General features: G+C 42.8%; 1 protein-coding gene across 3 annotated transcripts in view; it reads left to right on the top strand.

The window, feature by feature from the left end:
• Positions 1 to 12,613, top strand: part of LOC147902238 (uncharacterized) — a 46,635-nt gene extending 34,022 nt beyond the window's left edge. For all 3 annotated transcript variants that reach the window (XM_087374812.1, XM_087374810.1, XM_087374811.1), the window contains exons 2-5: positions 10,565 to 10,739; positions 10,884 to 11,203; positions 11,542 to 11,919; positions 12,192 to 12,613. In XM_087374812.1, coding sequence (XP_087230938.1) covers positions 10,565 to 10,739; positions 10,884 to 11,203; positions 11,542 to 11,919; positions 12,192 to 12,530 — 1,212 coding nt within the window. In that variant the 3' untranslated portion in view covers positions 12,531 to 12,613. The remainder of the gene's footprint in view (positions 1 to 10,564; positions 10,740 to 10,883; positions 11,204 to 11,541; positions 11,920 to 12,191) is intronic.
• Positions 12,614 to 25,106: the final 12,493 nt, after the last annotated feature.

Genomic DNA, 25,106 nt, shown 5'->3' with positions numbered 1-25,106 from the left:
CTGATATTCGAGTTCAAGCATTCAAGTTCAAGCCATTCTGACCAGGTGACAACTATGTCAACAAGCTGACTAGGTGACAACTATGTCACCGAGCTGACCAATTGACAACTATGTCACCGAGCAGTGAGCTGACAAGATGACAACTATGTCGGTGAGCGAACAAGGTGACAACTATGTTGCCATGTCAAACAGGTGACAACTATGGCAACTAGAGATAGAAATAACCGTGGTCACTTGTGTACCACGGTGAGATCTCTCGTGAATCCACCTAAGTCATGTCAAGTGCAGAGGGGCAGCCAACCAGGAGCTCATATGGAGAAGATAAATACACACCAAAGGAGTAAGAGGGCTAAGCGGCGCACAGAGAGGTGCACATAGGGTAATCATATCACCGATTGGGAGGAGGCTGGCGGGTCAAAAGTGGTTGAAGCCATGAAGAGTCCGAGGGGTGGAATGGCTAAGAGACCGAGAGCCACTGCCAATGGGAAGGAGGGGATAAGATTTTCAGCTAGAGAAAGGGACCCTCCACGGGAGCAGAGGGGATGGGGAAAGGAGGGAAAGGGGCATTCTTTTAAGTTTCAGCCTTGCGACCATACTCCCCCTGGAACCCAAAAACTTTGATTTCTCATAAGGTGCTGGCGGAGTCATCGAAGTAACATCCGCCAATCCCTAGTCGGCATTGCGGCAGTGTCGGGTTGGAGGCGGGGGTGCACGGGTCGTCGTCGGGGGCGCAGCAGCGTCGGGTTGGAGGTGCGGGCGGGCGGGGCGTGAAGGAGGTTTTGGAGTGAGGAGCTCTCCTAGTGTAATGTTGTGGTGTCCTATTGGTGTACTTCTCTTCTACTCTGAATAATATGCTTCCTCCCATCTCTGTTCGCAACTATAGCTCTCCTTCACCCCGTGTATTCCCCTCTTCATCCCCCTTCACTTGGTATAACGGACCCTGTGTCATGTGGCTTGAGTTCTCTTGTGTTCATGTTGAAGGATGGCTCTTGTAACTTCATTTTGCTAGGCTTGCATCACTCTTGCTTTCGCTCTCACCTTTGGTGACACCATTCTCCTCATGCGTTCCGTCGTTGACAACATCGTTCTACATGCACCATCGGTGACACTAGTGGCCCTCCCTTACTTGCTCCTCGCACCAGTGGCCCTAGGCCTCTGGTAACAATTCTGAAAGTGTTAGGAACCCCGCCTCAAACATTGGTCAATCATGAGGGTGCAATAGTTTCCCAGTGTCCATGAGGTCTCCTGCTTTGTGTATCGGTACGATAGTGGTGGTGCTCCATGCTGGTGGGAAGCCATGACAAACTGCAAGGTTAAACGTCTGTGCAAGAATCGGGGCTAGAGCCTCCTGCCCATGTGTAAAATGCTCTGTTTGTGGGCCCTCACGGTCCTGTGCTTTCTTGTTGTGGAGCCGGCAAAGTGCAGCCGGCACATTCTGCGTAGTGAATAGATGGCAGGTAGTGGGCTTGGGCATAGAGGACATGTCTCGGTGTCTACCTCGGGACATCATATAGGGAGCATGCATAAGTGTGCCATACTCCCAGTAATGGGGATGGGTGGCTTCCCCTTCGAAAGAAGTCCCCATCCACTGGTTGGGTCTCCTCCTCGAAATGATTTGCCGATCTCATCCATCTTGTGTGTGAGGAAGGCTCGTCTCTTGCGGCGTGTCAACCATTGAAAGATCCACTGTGCCTCATATGACGTCAACTGACCCAAGGCTCGCTCCTGTATGAGGTGGGCTTGCATCTCTCTGCACTCATCATCAAACCAGGGGTTTTGAGGCATCTTCCCATCTCGTACCTGTGCAGATCGGGTCATAGGAAAGGATCTAGTGGCAGCATTCTGTATCACTATGACAAGGGTGGCTAAAGCGTGGGCGAGGTCTAAATCACCCTCCAGTAGGACCGGAATTTTTTTGGCTAAGTGACTCACATACACTGGATCAAGGGCACGGTCAAAGTGGATCTGGATACGGGCTGCAGTAGGAACTCTTCTTGTGACTGGCGTAGTAGCAAGAACACCGAAGGCCAGATATGAATGGTCGGTTCCGAGTGGAGGGGGTTGATGTGAGGTCATGTATCCGTGAGACAAAAGCCAATGGGCCTAGTAGGTAGTCCACTGTGCTAGTCCCGCCTCCATGTGGGAAACATGTGAATTCCCCAGATGATGGCCATCTTTGAAGACCATTGTAGATGATGAGATCGTGAACAGCTCCCAGCTCAAGCAGATGTCACCCGTATGTTGTCACATGTGAGGTATCTGCAGAATGTCTCCCAATCCCAAGCTCTGCTGCATCTAACTCCTGCATCATGTGGGGGTCTCTCTCATATGTGAAGTCGAGTAAGCCCACTTGCCTATCCCTTGTCCTTGCATTGAAATCCCCCAGAAGGAGGGTGTCTCCCTGTCTAGAGAACCCTATGATATCATCATGTATCGTCTCATAAGGGCGGTGTCCTGAGCATATGATGACATGTTTGGAGGGAAGTAGCATACTGTAATGAAGATCGGTCGGGCATCTAGCAGCTGGAATCGTATCCACATATGACATGGTTCCTCTCTTCGTGCCACAGATATGAGTGATCTCAAGTGTGTCTTGAAAAGGATAGCTACGTCTCCAAAGCCTCGTACTCCACTATCTCTCCTCAGTTCTCTCCTATGAGCTGACTCCCAAGTGTATCCTGTCATTGTGGGCAGCCCTCTCTTTGGTCTCTCATGTGTCTCAATTTAGAAGATGATGTCTCCTTTTGTGTATGTCTCCGCGAGAAGCCACCTGGGTCGGGACCAAAGGGTACCATTACAGTTCCATACAGCCATACTCAGCTTGTTTTGTGCACTCTGCTCCCGGATCTGACACCGTCATAGCTCCCTTCTTCCTTCTCCCCTTCTCCCTTATCCCCTCGGTCAACTCTTTCCTGGATAATCACTTTGCCATCCCTATAGGCAGCCCATTTCCCTACTTCCCTTGCTGCCATTACCCGTGTCATGCCTTCCCTTCTATGTTCTTGCTGTAGAAGGCTGAGGTCATCATCCAAGTAGATTTTGGTCCTCTTTAAGGATGCTCGCATGCTCATGAGGTTGGACCTATGTATTGTAGTCCAGAGATTCAGCACTAAGGGTCTTGTTGGTATCTCCGTCTTCCCTACTCTCCAAGCTGCCTCGCATGTAAAGTTGACTCCCATCTTGGCAAATAAGGCTTGAGCATCTGTCATTGGGGTGTCTCCTGTTATGAAGCCTCTAAATAGGACATTCATTGCTTTACGGGACCGTTTCTCTTCTTCTAGTGTCTCATAAATGAGCTCTTTTTTGGGAGCTACTGCTCCCTTTTTAACAACTCCTGTTCATTCAAGCATCATTTCTTTCCCCTTGTTGAGCTGTTGTGCGAACTCGGCATGTTTACCATTCATGGTCGTCTGCATGGCCTCCATCTCTTTCTTAAGAGCTGCATTTTCTGCTTTGAGCTTATCCATAACTTTTTTGCCTCCATCTGATGGTATTGCTTGCCCTTCATTTGTTGTAGCTCAGTCTCCAATGTGTGTACTTTGTCTTGTAGCTTGGTCTTCTCATTTTCCCATTTCGCTCTCTCCTTCTCCCATTCTTCTTTCTTGGCCTTCTCCTTCATTCTTCTTGTATCTTCCCACCTTGTTTCCTAATCTCAACTAGTGTTTTGTCCACATGTGCTTTCTCAGCCAATAGGGCCACATTGGTCGCCTCCAAGCTCGCTTTGTGGCGTGCACAGTAGGGCTCCTGCGCAGTCGTCGAGCAGGGCTAGGAGGCTAGGGTGTAGTTAGGCGTAAAGCTGGCAGGGTGGGTCTAGGCTAGGCGCTAGGATGTACGTTAGGCTTTAGGGCTATAGGTAGGCGCTAAGGGTGGTGGGGTGAGCTGAGGGTGGGCTGAGTGGCTGGCGGGGTGGAGCGGAGCAGGGTGCAGGAGTGGAGAGGCAGCGAGCTGGAGAGAGAGATGGAGCGAGCAGGAGAGAGAGAGAGAGAGAGAGAGAGAGAGAGAGAGAGAGAGAGAGATCTATTAACACCCGCGGGAGACCTCACTGGTCTATGGGATAAGGTACACACCAAAAAAGTTGCAAACATCTGGGTATCTAGAGAGTTGAGGGAGTGCTCAAGGCAACTCAGCCCCAATTATTTAGATGCATAACTAGCTACTAACTCTATCTTAGACAAATGGCTTTAGTAACATCAGTTTAAGAATGAGAGTCTTTGGGTTTAGATTTGAAATCACAAATCAAGGCTTGTCCATCACGATAGACTGCCCATTTTCCAGCTTTGCATCCTTCACTTTAGCAAGTTCAACATTTCTTTGTTTGAGCTGAGTCGGAGTGAGCTCCTCAGATATCCATATCCATATACCTTTCTGCTTGTTTGTCTGTCGGAGAATCTTGGTTCTTCCTGCCCTCTCTGTGAAATAAACTTGTACTAGTGTTCCCTTTCGAGAGATGCAATTCATCCCATTCTATCTGTGGTATCTCCTTCTTGAGACACGTGAGCTTTTCTTCTTCTATGTATCCCTCAGTAAATAATCAACCGGAAGCCAAGGCAATCCTCTGGAAGCCCCCCAATGTGCAATATTTTCTTATTTTTTGCTATGTCTTCCTGCTCTTTTACCTCTGTGTAAAGATTTGCTTTGTGGATTTTGTTGTTGGCTATAATAGCCACATCTCTCTTGGCTGAACTGACTGATAATCATCTCTTCGACCGTCCAAGCAAGTGTTGGTGTTGGTGGAGATGAGCTGCATTTTTGTAGAACTTCAGCAATGATCTCCTACTTACCATTATTTTTCATCTCCTTCACTTTCTTCCCAAGAGCTGCTACCATAAGCCTGAGCTCTCTTACTTCCTGCTATAGATAATAGATTTGCTCCTACGGGTCTGATCCAATCCTTCGCTTGAAGTATAGTGCATACAGGCTGGGTTTCGCTGATGAGGCTGCAATATCAGCGTACAAGGGCTTGCTAACTGGTGTGGTGGCGAACTGCTTCATCTTAGGGAAAGAGGTGGACTCCATAACAGTAGCATGTGCAATCTATGGACCCCTTAGTTGAAGCTAACCCCTCAAACTGGGCCGGGGGATCAGCCAAGTTTGAGGTGTATTAGATCTCTCCCCTTCTGCTCTGCTCTTCTCTGGACGACCTAGACAAAAAGGCTGCTCTGCTGCTGTATGGACGGCGGTGGCGGCTGTACAATGAAGGTTGAAGGTGGTTGTACGGCCTGTACGGCAATGGCTGCACGGCTTATACGGGGGGGGCTGAGGGGCTAGGCAACGGGCAACGGGAGGGAGAGGCGACGGGCGACGGGAGGCCAACAAGAGAGAGAGAGAGAGAGAGAGAGAGAGAGAGAGATATTAATGTCCTCGGGAGGCCTCACGGGCCTATGGGACAAACACACACCAAAAGGTGAACACCAAAACATCAGTTATAGACTGAGAGTCTCTTGTGAGTGTATATAGCACTCACAAAGTTATTATAGGTTAACAACAGTCTACTACCAACAATAATCGGCCTGCATTACATCAGTTTAAGACTGAGAGTCTTTAGGCTTGGATTTGAAGTCTCTTATAAGTGCTTTTCCATCTCTGTAAACAGCCCATTTTCCTTCCTTTCAAGCATCCTTTTAGCCAATTCAGTGGCCTTCATTTTGAGCTGAGTTGGGGTGAGCTCCTCCACTATCCATATTTTAGTGCCTTTCAGCTTATTGGTTTGCTTAAGAATCTTGCTTCTTTTAATCTTGTTCTGAAAGCATACTTTGGCTTGTGTCCCCTCCTGTAAGACACCTATTACATCTTCAGCATCCCATTCTAGTTGTGGGGTTCTTTCGATGATAATTTCCAGTTTTTCCTTTTGAGTTCCTTCGAACCAGCCCTGTGGTAGCCCCCCTATGCGTACGAGTCGTGTATTAGCCACCCTCTTTTCCTGTTCTTGTACTTCTTCATACACATCCGATGTGTTAACTTTAGTGTCCAGTGTTGCTGTAATTTCCTGTTTTACTGTTTGTGACCAGAACCTGGACTTTAGTCACCATCTGTGGTGTAGGTGCTGCTGTATTGTGTATCTGCAGTACCTCATGAATAATTTCCTGTTTTCCTTGTGCTTCCCATGCATCTGTTTTCCTCTCTAAAGCTGCAAGTCTGAGCTTGAGCTCACGGATTTCCTGTTGTAAGTAATAAATATGCTCTTGTGGGTCTATCATGCTTACCATTCTCTTCTGCTATAGATAGTTCTTTGCATATGGGGACGGTCTCTTTGCAAACACATAGGGGGGAGGCGAGGGGAGAGCTGCAACGGAGGAATATAGTGCTTTTGTCGGGGTCGAGACAAGTGTCTTGATCTTGGGGGAGGCCACAGGTGTCTTGGCATCCCCATCCATAGTGGCCTGCATATCTTCAGGCGCCCCTTGCTATAACTAACCCCCAGGGTTGGGTTTTGGGGCTCAGCCCAAACCCTGGGGTTACGTTTCCCTTGTTGAGGCGGACAGTGGCTTCTGGTGGCGGCGACTGCTGGCTGCTGTTGTGGTGGTGCTGCTGTTGGCGGCGGTTGGGGGAGGCTGAGGCGGAGAGGCTGAGCGGAGGGGCTAGCGGGAGAGAGAGAGGGGCTGAGCGGAGGAGGATAGCAGGAGAGGTGGGAGAGGCTGAGCGGGAGAGGCTAGCAGGAGAGGGATCGAGGTCCGGTCTATTTCAGCCCTCCTCAGAGGTGACTGCCAAAGACAAGGCGTCACCCTTGACGTAGCCCATCAGATACAGAGATCAAGGAGACCACCGCATCGAGAGACTGCTCAACAAACACAGATACGAGAGCTCCTCACATCTCATCAGAGAGCCACCAAGTTACTGGATATATGGAGCAGTTCTGTGATAACACGATGCTCGCCCTGATTCGAAGGAGAGCAAGTGATTCCAGCCCAGGGAGCAATGCCTCCTTTGCCGCAAGGATCATCTCCAACCCATGCATAGACTACCTTCCAGCCAAGAGACACTTTGAGAGAGAGAGAGAGAGTTGGTTGCTGTCCGCTCCTGCACACCATAGGGGGGCAGCCCACGCCCTTCCTCCCGCTACTCCGGTGTCATCCAAAGGGGTGTTGCTAGCCTAGATCTATTGCTACAAAAGCATCACCACCACAAGTGGGGTGCTCTTGCCTTACATCAGAGTTACGAAGCATCCTTCTATTCTCTTTGGTTCTACTAATTAGACATGAGCCACAAGGACAAATAAATCACGCACCAAAGCTAGCAACAAACACTCTGCCATTCCATTCAATCACTTGTGACCCTTTGTCAAGCCTAGCTCCATAGTATTCGAAATAGCAGCCATCCCTAAATCAAAGTTGTGCATGGTGAGAATCGTTGATTCCTAGCTGGATGTAGCACATTTAAGCTTTAACATTGCACTAGCGTTGTAGGAATTATGAGTCTCAATGCATGGGTGGATCAGAGAGGGCTCTTTTAGGGATCCTGCAAGAGTCAAGCAAGGAAAATCATCTCTGAGCTAGGCTTGCACAATGCCATGTACTAGACTATCCCATCTGGCATTGAATCGGAGAGCAACTACGTATGTCAAGTAGTCTATGGCAAGTTGAAAGGATGTGTACTCGGTGTCAATGAGTAGAGGATTGATCTATGAATCTGAAATCTTCACGAAGATTCCATAGCCTCTGCTTGGCCATACCAGGTGCACCAGGGGGGGAGGGGCGGCTGCTCCTACCCACCCTCTGCTGCAGCATCACCTAGTATGCTCGCCACCAATGCTGGGCTTTCAGAGGGAAGGGAGAAAGCACGAGAAAGAGTGTGGAGAGGAGAGATGAGAGGATAAGGTGAGAATAGAAGGCTGAGGTGGAGAGGTAGAGGAGGAGGATAAGATTGACCAAGATGCATGAGGAGGTCTGCCACGATCCAAGGAGGGGGAGTAAGAACTCAACCTCTCCCAAGAAAAACACCAAATTATCCTAGGCCTTGGGGTAAGGAAACTACAAAGCACGAACCAATAAAAAATAATTCCAAGACTCAAATAGATTAAGGCTCAAGTAAAGATGATATTCCCCAAAGCAAAGGTCCCCTTCAAATACAAGTATGGCACTTCCCTATGGCCTCTTTACAACCCATCATTTGTGGGATAACTCCTATGCCACATGGCACTCTCCTGCTCAAACCCCATTTAGGCCTCTCCTATTCCATTCTTCACAAGGCCTGCACCACAGCCCTCGATGTCAACAAATGGGCTTGAAGAGGGTGAATCAAAAGTTTATTATGAATGAGCAGATTGTGTGAAGATAAGGAGAAAAGAGTACGTAAAGTACTTAATCAAATCGATAGACAAAGATATCAATGAAGGCACCTAGATATCTAAAGAGGAGCTCAAGGAAAATTTTCCCTTCTTGTACAAAAAACATCAGAGGAGAAAGGGAAAAGCTAGGCTGAAGAAACGAGCTAGCTTGTTTACAGTAATGTATCTCCAATCAGGAGATTGAAATCTTTCAAACAAAAAGAGTTCGATGCAGGAGCGTGCATGCTCAAACAAGAGCCATGGTACATTGTTGTAAAGTTGAGATTAATGAAGCCACTAACCTCAAGAAAGAGGCGGGCACATGGTATCCCTAGATGTAAAGTAGGAAAAAGATAGACTTAGCGGGGTATTAACTCCAGAGATAAGGTTTTCACATGGATTCCCCAAGCTCCCTACTACAGAGAGCATTTACGTACAGAGCTGAGTGAAACTCCTCCTTCCTTCCATTGCAATTGTGAAATATGTGGACTCTTTGCTATCTCCTACGTTGAGTGTTGCAGTGCTATGTGACTATAAGAGGGAAAGAGAGTGTCTCTCTTTGTGTTTATCAGTGGATGCATTTGTATGTGTCCTCCTGCTTGTGATTTTCTCTTCAGACTGGCTACGGGTCTTCATGCTCGTTTTTTCTGGATTTTGTTTGGCAAGCAATTTTGGTTGTTTGAAAAACATCCTAAGATTTTCTATTGTCTTTGTATCAGTCTCTCTGGGATGCTCATTCTTTTGGAGACCTTCCTCTGGCCTAGTTAGAAGTGTTTTATTACTGCTTCTAGTTTTGAGTAGTAGCTATTCCCTTTTGGACAGCTATGAATGTATATTCTTCTAAATGAAATATCTGCTTAACAAAAAAAGTATGTATGTGTGTGGTGTTGATTAAAGGAATTTTGCTTGAGAAATCCTTCATCACCACTATCATTGGTGCCAGCCACCCTTCCGAGGGTCAACTAGCACATAGCCCACCCTCTGGTGTCATTAGTGTCATTTGACTCCTTGATCACTTAGTGGTCATCCTCCTCTTCACTATTAGTATTTTCATCTTCCTCCTTGGTCTCATGGTGAAAATCGAACCAAAGCTTTGAATTTCCTTCGAGAATACCCTGCTAGATGAGATCAATCACCAGTTGGGAGAAATAATATTCCCTTAACTAGGTGTGACCACAAGCACTGATGTCACTTAGACGTTTGAGCTGCGTGATGGCAGGATGTTTGAGCTTCATGATGCATTGAGCATGTTGGACGCCCACGAGTAGTAGTAGAGATCCAAATAGCAGTCATGGACCCTCCACTGGCTATGAATGGAATGGATAAATGCATGTAAACTGAATGGAATGGATGATGTCGAAGACCTTGACTTGCTTGAAAATTAATGAGGATTCGTGGCCTGTTGGCGTATCCACGTACTATGAATTCCTATAACCTATATGGAGTGGATGATGCTGAAGACCTCAAAATCAATTTGGATTTGGTTGCATATGACTTATCATCACTGCTTGTAGTACTAGTCTTTTGTATCACTGCTTGTAGTACTAGCCTTATATAGTATGCACTGTTATCAGGTTGTGTGTATTCTCTCATCTCTATTTTCATTAGCTATGAATAAATGCATGTAAACTGAATGGAATGAATGATGCCGAGGACCTTGACTTGCTTGAAAATAAATAAGGATTGGTGGCCTGTTGGTGTATCCACGGACTATGAATTCCTATAACCTATATGGAGTGGATGATGCTGAAGACCTTAAAATTAATTTGGATTTGGTTGCCTATGGCTTATCATCACTGCTTGTAGTACTAGTCTTTTGTATCACTGCTTGTAGTACTAGCCTCTTGTATTTGTATTTGTATCACTGCTTGTAGTACTAGCCTCTTGTATTTGTATGAACTGTTAATTTAAGCTGTGGTTTTACAAAAAAGAAAAAAAAGGAAAAAAAAAGTATTTGTATGAACTGTTAGCAGGTTGTATGTATTCTCTTCTCTCTCTTTTCATTAAGCGTTCTCTCATATTCGCATACACTTGTACCATTGGGCCTCTTGTGAACTTGTAACCTCCCGTGCACTCATACCACAGCACCTCTTGTACACCTGCACCAAACCACCTTGCGTCTCTTCGCAGCATAACCCCATACAGTAAGAGACAAGTATAAACTGCACCTAGAAGCAAGAATCCTCGATCTAGGCACAAATTCTAAAGGATCATGGACTAGTTGAACATATATAGATCAAATGATTTTTCATGTACATCATCCGTATTAGAACTAATTGTTTGTGGTCCTCATTTATGTAGATTCCATATAAGGCACTTAACTACCTCACTGCAGAATGCAACTATGGTGGCAGAGTGACAGATGACCATGATAGAAGAACCCTTAAAACGATTCTAGAAAGCTTGTATTGTGAAAGGATACATGATGATGATTTCCCATTTTCAGAAAGCGGACTATATCGTGCCCCTCCTGATGGTAAGTTTTATAGAGGGACAATCAATTTTCACGTCTTCTGAACAATTGATTGGCTTTGAAAATTGAATGGCTCAGGGTTTTTCTTCTAAATAAAGCTAGAAGGTAGCCTGTCTCAATTTCTGATATTTTTTGTTGAAATTACAGGAAACTACGAGGATTATCTAGAATTTATTAAAAGACTACCCACACAGAACCGTCCTGAAATTTTTGGTTTCCACGAGAACGCAAACATTACCAAAGATTTGAATGAAACTGCTGGTCTCCTCGCATCTCTTCTGCTTGTACAGCCCTCCGACACTGCAAATGTCAATTCTTCAAGTGGATCTCAAAATTCCAATGAAGATATAATTTTGGAAATATGTAATGAGATCTTGGGAAAGATTCCAAGTAATTTTGACATAGAGACTGCACAATCCAAATATCCAGTAACTTACTTTGAGTCAATGAACACGGTCTTATGTCAGGTCTCTCTCTCTCTCTCTCTCTCACAAACAGGAAATCAACTTAATGGACAGCTACAGAATATAGAAATACCTCAGGAAAGACATACTCTTATGTTTATTTAATTACTTTTTAGGCTTTGCTGCACCCATGAGACAAAATACGTGGCTGGATGTATGCTAAGTCACTGCAGGAATTGAACGTTATTTCTTTATATTCTTTTGTATTTCTTTTTACTGTTCAAAAGTGTCTGCTGTTGGATTTTGGGAACTGTTATGGGGCTATGCAATCAATCAGAATTACTTCATTATGCGGTATGGAGTTAAATGCCCTGACACAAAGGGAATTAATGGCATTTCAGGAACTTGAAAGGTTCAACAGGCTGCTTAGTGTCATCAGATCTACCTTGAGAGAACTACAGAAGGCTGTAAAAGGACTCATTGTCATGAGTGCCGAACTGGAGCAGCTAGGCAAAAGTCTTTTAGATGGAAAGATACCTGCCATGTGGGCTGCAAAATCGTACCCATCTAGAAAGCCTCTTTCAAGCTACGTTTCAGATTTGCTTGAGAGGATCAAATTTTTTCAAGAGTGGTTACTAAATGGAACTCCCACGGTATATTGGTTGTCTGGATTCTTCTTTACCCAGTCCTTCCTAACGGGAGCCAAACAGAATTTTGCCCGCATGAAGAAGGTTCCTATTGATATGATTGACCTGGAGTTTAAGATAATGCCAGATCCAGTAAGTTGTTTTGAAAAACTTAAGCATTCCTATAATTTTAAGACCATTCCTATAACTTTAGGACCATAATTTTGAAAACTTAAGCATTCCTATAAATTTAAGTCCATACTAAAGGCTTGAGTAAAAAATATTGCCCCTCCTCTTTCACGACGAGGGAGGCCATTTTATAGTATTGAAATACATGGGAATAACAGAAGTGGGGTTTTCATTTTGTCATGCAGTTTCCCTTTCTTCAAATAATTGAACATTACTTGTTTCCCATTTTTGAACAGGGATTGTGTGTCACCAAGCCAGAGATTGGAGTGTATGTAAAAGGCTTGTTTATTGAAGGAGCAAGGTGGGATTCTTCAAACAATACACTCGGTGAATCAGAACCAAAAGTACTCTACTCTCCATGTCCCATAATATGGGTCATCCCTCGTGAGATCTCCATGTTTGAGCAGTACGCTCATTATCTGTGTCCCTTGTACAAGACGAGCGATCGCCGTGGCATCCTTTCTACAACAGGACATTCCACTAATTTCATAATGGAAGTGAAGCTCCCGACGGACAAACCTCAAGAGCACTGGATTAAACGAGGCGTTGCACTTCTGTCACAGCTAGACGAGTAATCGTACAATGTTTACAGCGAGGTGTCAATAAATACTGGTGGGCACATACTCGTTGTGTGCTCCAGTGATCAGGAGTGATTCAATAGTTCGCGACGAATAGAATCCGAATTAAAAGTTATATTAACTCACTTTGCATATATATATATATATATATAAAAACTAAATAGCCGGCTTTTATTAAAATAAAGGGTAAAATGGGGGGGTCCAATCCCTCACAAGGGTAAAATGGGGGGGGTGAGTCCCCTGCAAGACCCTCACAAAACTTGGCCCACCAAGGGGCAGAGCCCTAGGCCTACGCTCGAAGAGCAGGCTACGCCTCAACCACAACAACTCACACTCACCCCTGGAAGACCAAGTTCATCTCAGCAAGACATCTACTCACCACCAAGTCATAATCTCAGCTGTAAATGAAGGCTGTGTGAGGGCCACTTTGCTTATATTGGCTAAGTGCCATTGCATCTTACTTATAAGCCTGATCTTAATTTTACACATGTACTTGGTTTCTTAATCTTTTGGTTCACATGGTTGTAGTTCTCTCTCTCTCTCTCTCTCTCTCTCTCTCTCTCTCTCTCTCTCTCTCTCTCTCTCTCTTCTCTCTCAAGGACTACATCATCACCTTAGACTTGATGTGAAAAAAAAAGAAACGCAGGACTGTCCTCAGACAAACACAAAATGACTCAGTACTTTACTGCTAACCCCATACAATCATATCCACTTCTTCAAAATCCAACTCTAGAGACAAAATTGTATCTTCGGGACTTCTCCGGGATCAGTACTGTAATGTGGTAGCTCTCAAGGTAGAGCTTACGCACCGACTTTCAGAGCGGGTATCCAGAGCACACAAGTAACAAGTCAACCTCCCACACAATCTGACTAGAACACACCCAGACTCTTTAAAAGAGGGGAAAGCCTACACAGCCCGAAACAGACTGAACTCATATCTCAGCCTTCGCTTATGCACATGCTCACAGTCCCTTTCATCTACGGAATCCCTCTCCTACAGTGTAGCCCTTCAATCAACACCGCTGTGATCCTTGCGCTGCTCTCTCCTCTTCACTCTAGGAGCCTCCCACCATCGCACCAGCTCTTCGTACAGCTCGTCCGCTCTTCACAGACTCCTCTCTCCCCCGCTATCTCCTGCCTCTTCTCCTTTATCTGCAAGCCCAAGACTCCACGTACCATGCTCGCTCATCAACCAGAAGCTTCCCTCTTCTATTACGTAGCCACATGTATGAGCACGATGCCTTCTCAATCAGTCCAGCCACCTCAGCCTAATCTGCCACCTCACTAGTGACATTTTACCACTCTCAAGACATTTCCCCAAAATCACATTAAATGCACATTTTGGACCTTTAGTCACACAATTCCCACACACATTAGCACGCACATTAAAGCTTGCATGCTCCCCCATATACACACATGAAAAGCCCCTTGACATGGGCACCAGAACACATCAATTCCCATAACATATAAGACCACAGTGACTCAGGAAAATATAAAAAAACCCTTCATGACTTGACTTTACATGACCCCAAAAACATTCACTTCACAGACTGGATACCCTTGCTCTGGAGGTCTGGTACAACCACATTGCATTTCATCATTTCCCTAATAAGTCCCTGCAAAAAAACTTTGTCTTTCAAGTTCAAAATAAAAAGGTCTTTTACATGTGCAGCCAGTTACATTGGCTTATTCACACACAACCCGCAAATTAACACTATCATGTGTTCAGTGTCTACCCTCACGCACAATCTATGTGGAGAAAAATATATACAGATTTTATCCTATCATATTAGCCCAACCAAAAAGCTGCAAACACTCATGTTTGACAGCTTGGAGCCAACATAAACTGCACTGCAGCAAGTATATCTTCAGTCAAAACTTCACTGGACACATCTTTTTCCATCACAACTGGCCCACATGTTGACACTTGCATTATTCTTATCACATACTTCTTCAACCGGTACCCATTCACTCGATTGGTGTGCAAACTTCCATCCAAATCACTCAACTGATAAGATCCATTTGAATACTTCTTAAACACACTGAAAGGACCCACTCACTTTGTCACAAATTTAGTCTTGAAAGTACTATCCAGTTTATTGTCATATCTTAATACAAAGTCTCCTTCTTTGATGTTCTTATCCATTAGCTTTCATTTGATTCTTTTCCTGAGTCTGAGCATAGTGTTCAACTGCTTTCATTCTATCAAGCTGAGCTTCCTGTAGTTCAACCAACCTTCTTTCATACTCGGTGTTAGGTTCTTCATCCATTTTCATGAGCAACTTCAAAGCTGGAATTTCTACTTCTAATGGCAACATAGCTTCTTTTCCATATACAAGATAAAAAGGAGAAAACTATGTACCTTCCTTGACTGCTATTCGGTAAGCCCACAGTGCTTGTGGCACAACTTGATCCCAGTTTTTCCCATGCATCTTCATGATCTTACTCATCATATTAATCAACTCTCTGTTGAAATATTCATTCTTACTGTTACATTGAGGATAATAAGGAGTAGCATATCTATGCTTAATTCTGAGCTTATCACACAACAAGTCAACCAACTCACTCCTAAATCCAGGCCCTTTATCACTTACCAATTCTAGAGGCATTCCAAATCTACAACATATATCTTCATATATGAACTTGCTCACTTGTTTAGCATTGACTGAAGCAACTGCCCGTGCTTCTGCCCATCTCGAAAGATACTCTACCACAGTGAGAATGTAACACTTACCTCCTGAAGTCATGGGAAGTGGACCGATTGCATCAATCCCCCACTTCTCAAATATGTTGTATGCTATGATGAGATTTCTCAACTCTGGATGTGATACTCTTCTTCCCATCTGTTGGCATTGTAAACAGGATTTGTACCAATGCTTTATATCTCTCTATAGAGAGGGCTAGATATACCCTTCCATTAGTATCTTTCTTAGCATTGTCTTGAATGCGAAATGTCCACCACAAATCCCCTCATGATTTGCCTCAAGCACATGCATGATCTCAGCTTGCTATGGGATTCTTCTCAAAACTAAATCTGCACCCTTCATATACAAAACATCGTCAATAAGACAATAAGGCTCACAAGTCTTAACAAATCTAGAGTAATAGGAAGTGGATGTTTTATGAACAATTTGCATCTATACAACTAACTCGGCAATGATGTCAAACCATTCCACCGGTTGCTTTGTCAATACTCTTCCTGTAAGAACCATCAAAGAACAAGGTATAGCTGTCTTCTAAACTTTTTTCCTGCACTCTTTCAGTATGATCTTCCACTTCCTTGACTAAAATAGGAGTATCTTTGTAAGTAAGCAAATCGGCCAGGGTTGCTCTGGTTGAGTTCTCTACCAGGAAAGTAAAAGTATACTCCTGCAATTCTGTTACCCATCTCACCATACTTCGTGAAAAATTAATACCATTCACAAGTTGTGGCAACAGAGTACAACTGGTAAGTACCACAAAAGAATGAGGCAATAAATAATTCCGAAATCTTCTACATGCAAATACAAAGCTGGCTAATACCAATTCAGCAGCTGAATACTTCTTCTGTGCTTCACTTTTTACCCTACTAGCAAAAAACATAGGCCTCATATACCTTGATTGCTCTCCCTGCTGCAATAAAATGGCTCCCAATGCATTTGGCTCCACTGAAGGATTGACATAGAAAGTCTTATCGAAATCAGGAGCTTTAACACTTGACACTCTTCCAACAATCTCTTTGACTGCTTCAAAAACCTCTCCACATTCACTTGTCCATTGCAAAGGCACCTTCTTCACTGCTTGTTGTAATGGATACAAAACTTGAGAAAGCATCTGGAAAGATACTTAACCTTTTGCAAGAAAGTATGCAACTGCCTTGTCTCTGTTGGAGGTGCTAGAGTAACCAATGCTTTGATCTTTTCAGGTTCTGGCTCTATTCCGTTCTCAGAAACAACATGACCCAATACTTTAATACTTGGCTATGCCAACTTACATTTTTTGGGATTAAGTTGTCCTCCACTATCATCAATTCTCCCAAGTACTTGATCCAGTTTGGAACAATGATCCTTCCGATCACTAAAAATACAAATATCATCAATAAAAGCCTTGCAAAATTTATCAAGAAAAGGGGCAAGTACCTCATTACTGTTCTCCTGATAATGCGAGGGAGCATTCTTCAAACCAAAAGGCATCTTCTTATAAGAAAAGCAGCCCTAGGGAGTATGTGTTAATTACAAACCGTTGAATGCTATGATGAAGAGTAATCACTATCCTCTCCCACATGTGGATGACATACTGGATAAGATAGCCGGTCATGAGATGTATAGTTTATGGGGTATTCGGGCTATTTTCAGATTGCAATTGCTCCTAAAGACCAGACAAAGACAACTTTCATTACTCTCCATCGTCCATCTTTCTTTGGTACGATAACCACAGGGCTGGCCCAGTCAGAGTGAACAATGGGAAAAATTATATCAGCCTTAAGCAACTTGACCACCTCCTCTCGAAGTACCCTCACTTGCTCAGGTGTCAATCTTTTCATTTTCTGAAATACCGGCCTTGCATCTTCTTTTAATTCAATCTTCAAAGGCTTCCCTTTAAACCCTCTAATCTCTTCATATGATGTGATAAATAAATAGGGATACCTGCGCAACATGGCTGAATACTCTTCCTTTTCTTTCAGAGTAAGATCTGGATTAATCATTTGCTGTACTAATTCCTGTGTTGAGACAGGTGCCTCTTTAGATTGCATAAACTCCTCCATTGCTTCAAATCTGTCCTCTTCTAACTGATGTACAGTTTCAGCCTGCTCCTTTGTACCCAAAAAGTTCACTCCCTCAATGAAAGCAACCTAAGCTTCATCACTGTCTCTCAGCATGACTCACCATATCAAAACTGAACTTTTTACCATTAGATGTATATATTGAGATTATTCCCTTCCCCAATTTTGAATAGCTCCCACTTTTCTCAACCAAGGTCTGCCTAAAATGAGAGGGTAAGCACCCATACCTGCCGGCATAACATGACAATCTATTCTGCAATGCACATTGAAGACTTCCACATCCAAATCCTTCACTACCCCCAAACTCTTCACTCTGGCATGGTTGGCCATTCTTATTCGGAAGTGAGAAAGATCAATAACCTCCAAACCCACCTCTCAACACAAGATTGAGTCATCACACATATCTGGGCACCTCCATCAATGTATGCCTCTCCAAGCTCATATCCTTTATGCCATGCCTCCACCGAAGGGCAAATATCAGGAAGCTCCAAAATAGACATAATATTTTTTGCTACTTTATGCACAACTCTCTTCTTACCTGGATTTACAGCTTTCCTCCATTCTCTCTTCAGCCTTGGATAGAGCCCAACCATCTGTGGAAAAGTAATATCCACCTTTCTGTTAGACAAATCAGCAATCAAATCATATTCAGCCTGCTCCTTTCCCAAGGGATAATCAGCTGTTCTGTACTTCTGTCTGGGCTTCCTTACCTTTTTCCTCTGGTAAGTAACAACATCTTCAGCCTGCTTACTCTTTTTTACACTTGGCTCTCCTTCTTCATCCCTGTCTCTCTTCCCAAGAGGCAAAACGTCTAAATTACTCTCTTCCAATCCAAGCACGCTGATAAACTTACCTTTCCCCTTATCTTCAAAAGAAACCTTCTTTACTACGTTACTACTTGAAGGTCCAGGCTCTTTTATCTCCACTCCATGATCAGTTGACCTATCATTTAAATTTGAAGGAAGTGGGTACACATCACCGCCAACTCTGGGGGGCTTATCACATTGCGTACTATAATGTCCCCAATCTAGACAATTGAAGCATTGTACATACAGAGCGTACACTCCCCGTCCTCTCCCATCTTGCAAAGGTGCTTGAACACTTGAATTGGATGCATTACCTGCTCCTCTACCACCTGGAGTCCGACCTCGTCCTCTTCCTGCCATAAGGTTTAAACTGAGATTCTTCATTAATTCAACCATTTCATAAATTTCATCCTTCATTGATCCCTCTTTCTTTTCTTCTGGCCTCACTCGCTCAATTACATTCTGCAAAGGCATCTCCATAACAGAAGGAACAACGGGCACGCCATACTCCAACTGAATTATCCTTCTTTTCTTCCTCTCTTTCTCCTTAGCCACTCTCAGGGCTTCCTCAAAAGTTGGCAGGTCCTTCACCTCAACCTTCACCCGTATCTCAGGCTTTAATCCTGCAATAAATCTATCCTTCTTTATGACACGAGGTGGTACTTCTGGCAAAAGAATGGACTGCCATTTATTCCACATGACCATAAATCTACTCACATAATCATCCATAGTTTGGTCTTTCCTTTGATACAAAGCACATAACTCCCTCCATACTCCATTTGCATCCCTGGTACATGCAAACCGTGCTAAAAAACCACTTCTTACCTCTCCATAAGTGAGATTCCTGCGTTCTCCTTGCTCATTTTGAAAACTGGCCTGAAATTCCTGCAACCATGTACGGGCTTCTCCCATCAAGCACAAAAATAAAATTTGCAGCAACACTTCGGGTGCATTTCTGTCTTTTATGAGAGCTGTGAACTCCATACTCTCAATAAACTTTTCAGGGTCTTCATTGGGTAAACCATAAAATCTTGCAAATTCTTGAGCCATTTTCCAAGATCACTGAGTACTCCTTGACTTGTGTGGACTTTCACTCACCAAAACAAAGACTATCCCCAGCAGGATCGCCAACACAATGATGTGAAAAAAAAAGAAACACAGGACTGTCCTCAGACAAACACAAAATGACTCAGTACTTTACTGCTGACCCCATACAATCATATCCACTTCTTCAGAATCCAACTCTAGAGACAAAATCATATCTTCGGGACTTCTTCGGGATCAATACTGTAATGTGGTAGCTCTCAAGGTAGAGCTTATGCACCGACTTTCAGAGCGGGTATCCAGAGCACACAAGTAACAAGTCAACCTCCCACACAATCTGACTAGAACACACCCAGACTCTTTAAAAGAGGGGAAAGCCTACACAGCCCGAAACAAACTGAACTCATAGGCGCTCACCCTTCGCTTATGCACACGCTCACAGTCCCTTTCATCTACGGAATCCCTCTCCTACAGTGTAGCCCTTCAATCAACACCGCTGTGATCCTTGCGCTGCTCTCTCCTCTTCACTCTAGGAGCCTCCCACCATCGCACCAGCTCTTCGTACAGCTCGTCCGCTCTTCACAGACTCCTCTCTCCCCTGCTATCTCCTGCCTCTTCTCCTTTATCTGCAAGCCCAAGACTCCACGTACCATGCTCGCTCATCAACCAGAAGCTTCCCTCTTCTATTACGTAGCCACATGTATGAGCACGATGCCTTCTCAATCAGTCCAGCCACCTCAGCCTAATCTGCCACCTCACTAGTGACATTTTACCACTCTCAAGACATTTCCCCCAAATCACATTAAATGCACATTTTGGACCTTTAGTCACACAATTCCCACACACATTAGCACGCACATTAAAGCTTGCATGCTCCCCCATATACACACATGAAAAGCCCCTTGACATGGGCACCAGAACACATCAAATTCCCATAACACATAAGACCACAGTGACTCAGGAAAATATAAAAAAACCCTTTATTACTTGACTTTACATGACCCCAAAAACATTCACTTGACCACACACTAGATACCCTTGCTCTGGAGGTCTAGTACAACCACATTGCATTTCATCATTTCCCTAATAAGTCCCTGCAAAAAAACTTGTAGTCTTTCAAGTTCAAAATAAAAAGGTCTTTTACATGTGCAGCCAGTTACATTGGCTTATTCACACACAACCCGCAAATTAACACTATCATGTATTCAGTGTCTACCCTCATGCACAATCTATGTGGAGAAAAATATATACAGATTTTATCCTATCAACGTTATGAGCATTTTGTAATATTTATTGATGAGAAAACTTGATGTTGTAAATGAACTAAATTTTAAATATAAAGTTGTTACTTTATGTATATGACTTATGTAGGAATTTGTTTTACACATATTTATTATAAAAGTGTATCTCATCATTGCAAAGGATATGTTCTAAATAATCGGGTGCCTTTTTCTCGAATAGATAAATATCTACTAATTTTTGTAGCAAAGTTATTTCCTTCAATTTTACTAGGATTCTTGTAAGGTGGATCACATGTTTTCTTTGATTTAGAATGACATGAAATATTCTTTTAGAACACGGACATACAATCATGTAAGTACTTTTGTCGACTTTCTATAATGAAGCATTTCATGGATTGTAATATTAATTCCTCGAACAATGTAAGTTGTTCCTAGTTTGGTTGGTATTATGGTTTCTATGTGGTACATGGAATCAAAATTTCTTGAAAATGAAAGAACCAAATTATTGAATGAAACAAGTTTACGTCTTTGCTATAATTACTTTATACATTTGAAGTGTAGTAAAGGTTTTTATTTTTAAAATGTCATTTAGAAAGTGGTAGGATATGTTGAAATAAAGAAGTGTGAATTGACATACTTGGATTTATTGCTTTAAAGATATTGAAAAAAAGCTTCTAATCAAATACAATAGGCAAGTGGATTTTGTCCTTTAATGAGGCATTTAAGCTCATTTGCTTTGGATGGGATCATCATTTACAAGTTGTGGATGTGCTACAATTTGGAAACACAAAACACAATTAGATTTATGGAACTATATGATTGTTCGTGTCATGTAGAAAGTAGTGGGATATGTCTAAGTAACAAGAAAGAAGTGACATACTTGAAATCGTTTCTCTGAATATTTTAAACGAAGTTTGTTTAAATACAATAGGTATGTAAATTCTATCATTTGATAAGGCAATTCAATATACTTGTTTCGGATGATATCATCATTTAGAGGTTGTGCTTATGCTAGGAAAAAAACTTATTTTGTGAATATGATAGCTAAGCGTATTTTGTTGTTCAATGAGGCAATCAAATATATTTCTTTGGGATGATATCATTGTTTATAGGTTGTGGTGTGTAAGGAAAAATCTAGAAACAAAGAAACATGACAAGATGTAAAAATTAGGTTGGTAGTATGAATCTAGGTGGGGAGCCTGTGAGTTTGAGCAAGAAGGGGGGAGCAACCATAATGTGAGCCTTGAGAGAGGACGAGTGAGAGCCAAGTGGAGAGGGGGGGAAGCTGAGTAAATAGAGGAGAGGAGACTGGGGCCAAAGTGAGCAAGGGCCAGAAGAGAAGAAGAACAGAGGAAGAACCAAGTGGGAGGGGGGGAGCAAAGCGACTAAGGAGACGAGGCTTCATAGAGGAAGAAGGGGGGGAAGCTGACTACGAAGAGGAGGTGGGATGTGGTGGAGGTTTTTGCTCCACCTCCCTCCCCTTCCCCCAATTAATCGTTAATATTTTAGCCTTTATAAACACCCCTCTCCCATTCACATCCGCTAATACTAATTGATTTTTGTTCTCTTAGGGACATAATGCTAGTATTGTTTGCGTTTACCCATGTTAAAGAATACTTATTATGTGAATGCATTTGTTATTTTATGTGGAATAAGTGTACTTCGCCTAATCATACATTTCAAATGCATTGAAACCTTGCATTTTAAAAGGTAATTAGTATGCAACATAACATTCAAAGCTAGCATTTTAAAACGTAATCAGTATGCACTATAAATAGGGAAATGATAAATCCAATAAGCACATATTATTCTCGTAAAGCAGTTTGTGTTCCAATTCTCAAATAGCTTATGTCTCTATTTGATAATGAGTGAGATCAAATTGGCTTGTTTTATGTTAGCAAGTGTACATTTGTGGGTGTCTTGAACAATAGTGTCTTAGCCTTGCCAGATAAGCCAGGCATGTAAGTTGTAAAATCTTATCTTCTTTTATGTATTTTGTTCTTCATGTATGTATATACGTATGTATGTGAACATGTCATCACATACATATTTTTATATCATGGTATGTTCTCATTTTCAAGTGTACATTTTTTAAAAAATAAGTTTCTATGCAAGATAAATGCAGATAATCTATCTCACCATGGGACTCCTTGCATAGAAGTGGCTCACTTAGTGTGGACCCACGGGATTACGTGTGTAGTTACTTGACTCCATTGAAGTTCCTTATTGGAATCACTTCTCCTCTCATATTTCTTTGGTAGTGGCAGAGTTGGCAGACACATTACTACAGATCAGGGTTGGTATGTCACTTGTATTGTGTGGCTGATCATTGGACACTCATACATGCCCATGCTGATCAATTTTCCTTCAAGGTTCATGGAACATATACCTTGCTTTGTGATGTAGGTAATGTGCATAATAAGATGATCAGGTATTGCTATAAATAGACTATTACACTCTCGTAATCTTGTTGCATCAATAATTTTCCCATTGACATACATTTTTTACCTGGTGCGTGAGTTATTGGTGGGTGTCTTTTGGCAAGAAAAAGCCACACTACCAAGATGGCCTCGATGGGCTGGGTTGTAGGGGAGAGAGCTAATAAGAGACTCTTTCCATGTTGAAAGAGTCTGGAAAGAGTGCAAAACAAATGACCATAGCGCACTCGTATGTCTGAGGAGGTGCATAGAGATCTCGAAACTTCCTCGGTTAATATCATGGTATACCTTCTGCTACATATCTTTTATGATTTAATCATATTCTTATACCTCGCATTTATGATCCTTGGAGATACAATTATAGACTTCTTTGCAGGTTGTGGGGGCATGGGGTGACTTAGCAAAGAAATGCTACGGCATTGTCTTTGCATTGAAGAGGATGAGTACATGGTCCACAATCTTCTTCATGATCCTTCATGTGATGTCATGTGATCCTTCTTTTTGTTTTAAAAATTGAATTGTATAGCCTATAGTAGAAGAAAACCATCCAAATTTTGCTTACTATTTTATCAGAAATGAGCAAATCTCATAAGTTTTGTGCTGCCATGCAATAGATTGCTCTTTTTCATCTATAGCTATCCATTGGTTGTCTCCATCATTGTTTTGATGTATTTCAATGTTTATCCAAGCTTCATGTCAAAAAAATTTAATGGTTATGATCTACGTTGTTCAAACAATCTGGCCTTAGCCAAAAAACATGGTTGAGGGAGAGGTGAGAGGAATGTTGGGGTGCTTGGATGAGGAATAGAGACACAAAAGTGAATATGCGCAGTCAATAGAAATAAAATTTAAGACAATGGTCAAGATCCATATGTCAGAATACACACATCACAGATCTCTTCTTTGCATGATTTTACCACTAGCTTTCCATCCTTTATTCCTAGCTTTCCATCAGTGCAAGTTGACATAGGAGCAAAGGCATTGGGATAGTCTTAACAAAATTGCATATAATTCATGACATGTATGGATGAAACTTTCAAATGCTTCCCCTCTTGTAGTCTACTAGAGGCTAGTGCAAGACTTCATTGCATTGATGTATGTTTGAGTGCTCTTCCTACTTTCTGTAAGGAAAAATCATGGCATTCCCAAAAACCACATCATGAATTGGAGTTATCCTAGATCCATATTCTTGGCCTGAGAGTGCATCCGGTTTTGTTTTGCGGTATTGTACATATTTTAAAATTGGAAAAAGAGGGGCAGCTTTATTGGGGGGAATTCTCAATTGGTATCAGAGCGTGGGTGTTCTAGTTGAGCCCGAGTGTGAGTATAGAGCTCGAAGTCTGCTGCTACAGCTCTGTGGGAGGAAGAAGAAGCTCCGTTGGGTGACTTTACCTACATCTTGGTGTGTAGAGACCTTGCATAAACCTTTGGAAAGTTGTGAGTGGTTTTTTGTAAACCAACAGGTGGTTTTGGTCGAAAAAGACGTTTTTTGATGATTCCCATGTTCCTTTCAACGGCTGAGAGTTCGTAATGACTTGCAGAGGCAGCCATTGCTTGCTTTTGGTGTCCATTGCACTTCGGGAGTTCAGAAACTCCTTCATTTTTGAATTTGGGATCATTTCATTGGATTTCTGGCTCACTATCTCTGCTTCAACGTTTTTCTGCTAGTGTGTTGGAACTCGAGTTTGAAACAACCATTCGCAGATCTGCCAGTTCTAATGGACTCAGGAGATCTTAAAACGTCTATGTTGCTCATCATTCACACTCCGGTGGTGTTTACAAACAAGTCTGTTTGTAAAAACGTTTTTTGGTCCATGTGTTGGACCCGGTGATTGGGACCACAGTTTTCAAAACCATATGTTCCATTTCATTCCAGAGGCCCAAAAACCCCTACTTACCAGCTCTTGCACGATTCCGTGGAGATTGGGAGAAGTTTTGTCTCTTTGAGGCACCGAATCGTTTGTTTCTCTGTCAAAAAACCCATTCAAAGGTTCAAACCTTTGATTTTTGGATTATAGGTGAATTGCAAGGTTGACGCCCTATTTCCCATTCATCAATTGGGATTTTGGAGTTCTAGTGGAGATTAGTAGAGAGCATGAGGATTAGTATATGACATTTGCCTTGGAGCCAAATGGGCCCAAAGTGGTTGTAAAATGAGAATGAGAGAGGTACATGAGAGTACAAGGGTTATCCCTCCCTTCAAAAGGTGGAATGTATGTAAGACAAAGGTTTTAATTTGGTCTTCATCGTGTACTTGCAAGTTTTGGAATAGAAGCTCTCTC

The sequence above is a fragment of the Dipteris shenzhenensis genome, chromosome 5 (assembly GCF_047967505.1).
Source record: "Dipteris shenzhenensis isolate YYH24624 ecotype China chromosome 5, Dip_SZ_1.0, whole genome shotgun sequence".
Lineage (NCBI taxonomy): Eukaryota > Viridiplantae > Streptophyta > Polypodiopsida > Gleicheniales > Dipteridaceae > Dipteris > Dipteris shenzhenensis.
This window is presented reverse-complemented; position numbering and strand designations above follow the sequence as displayed.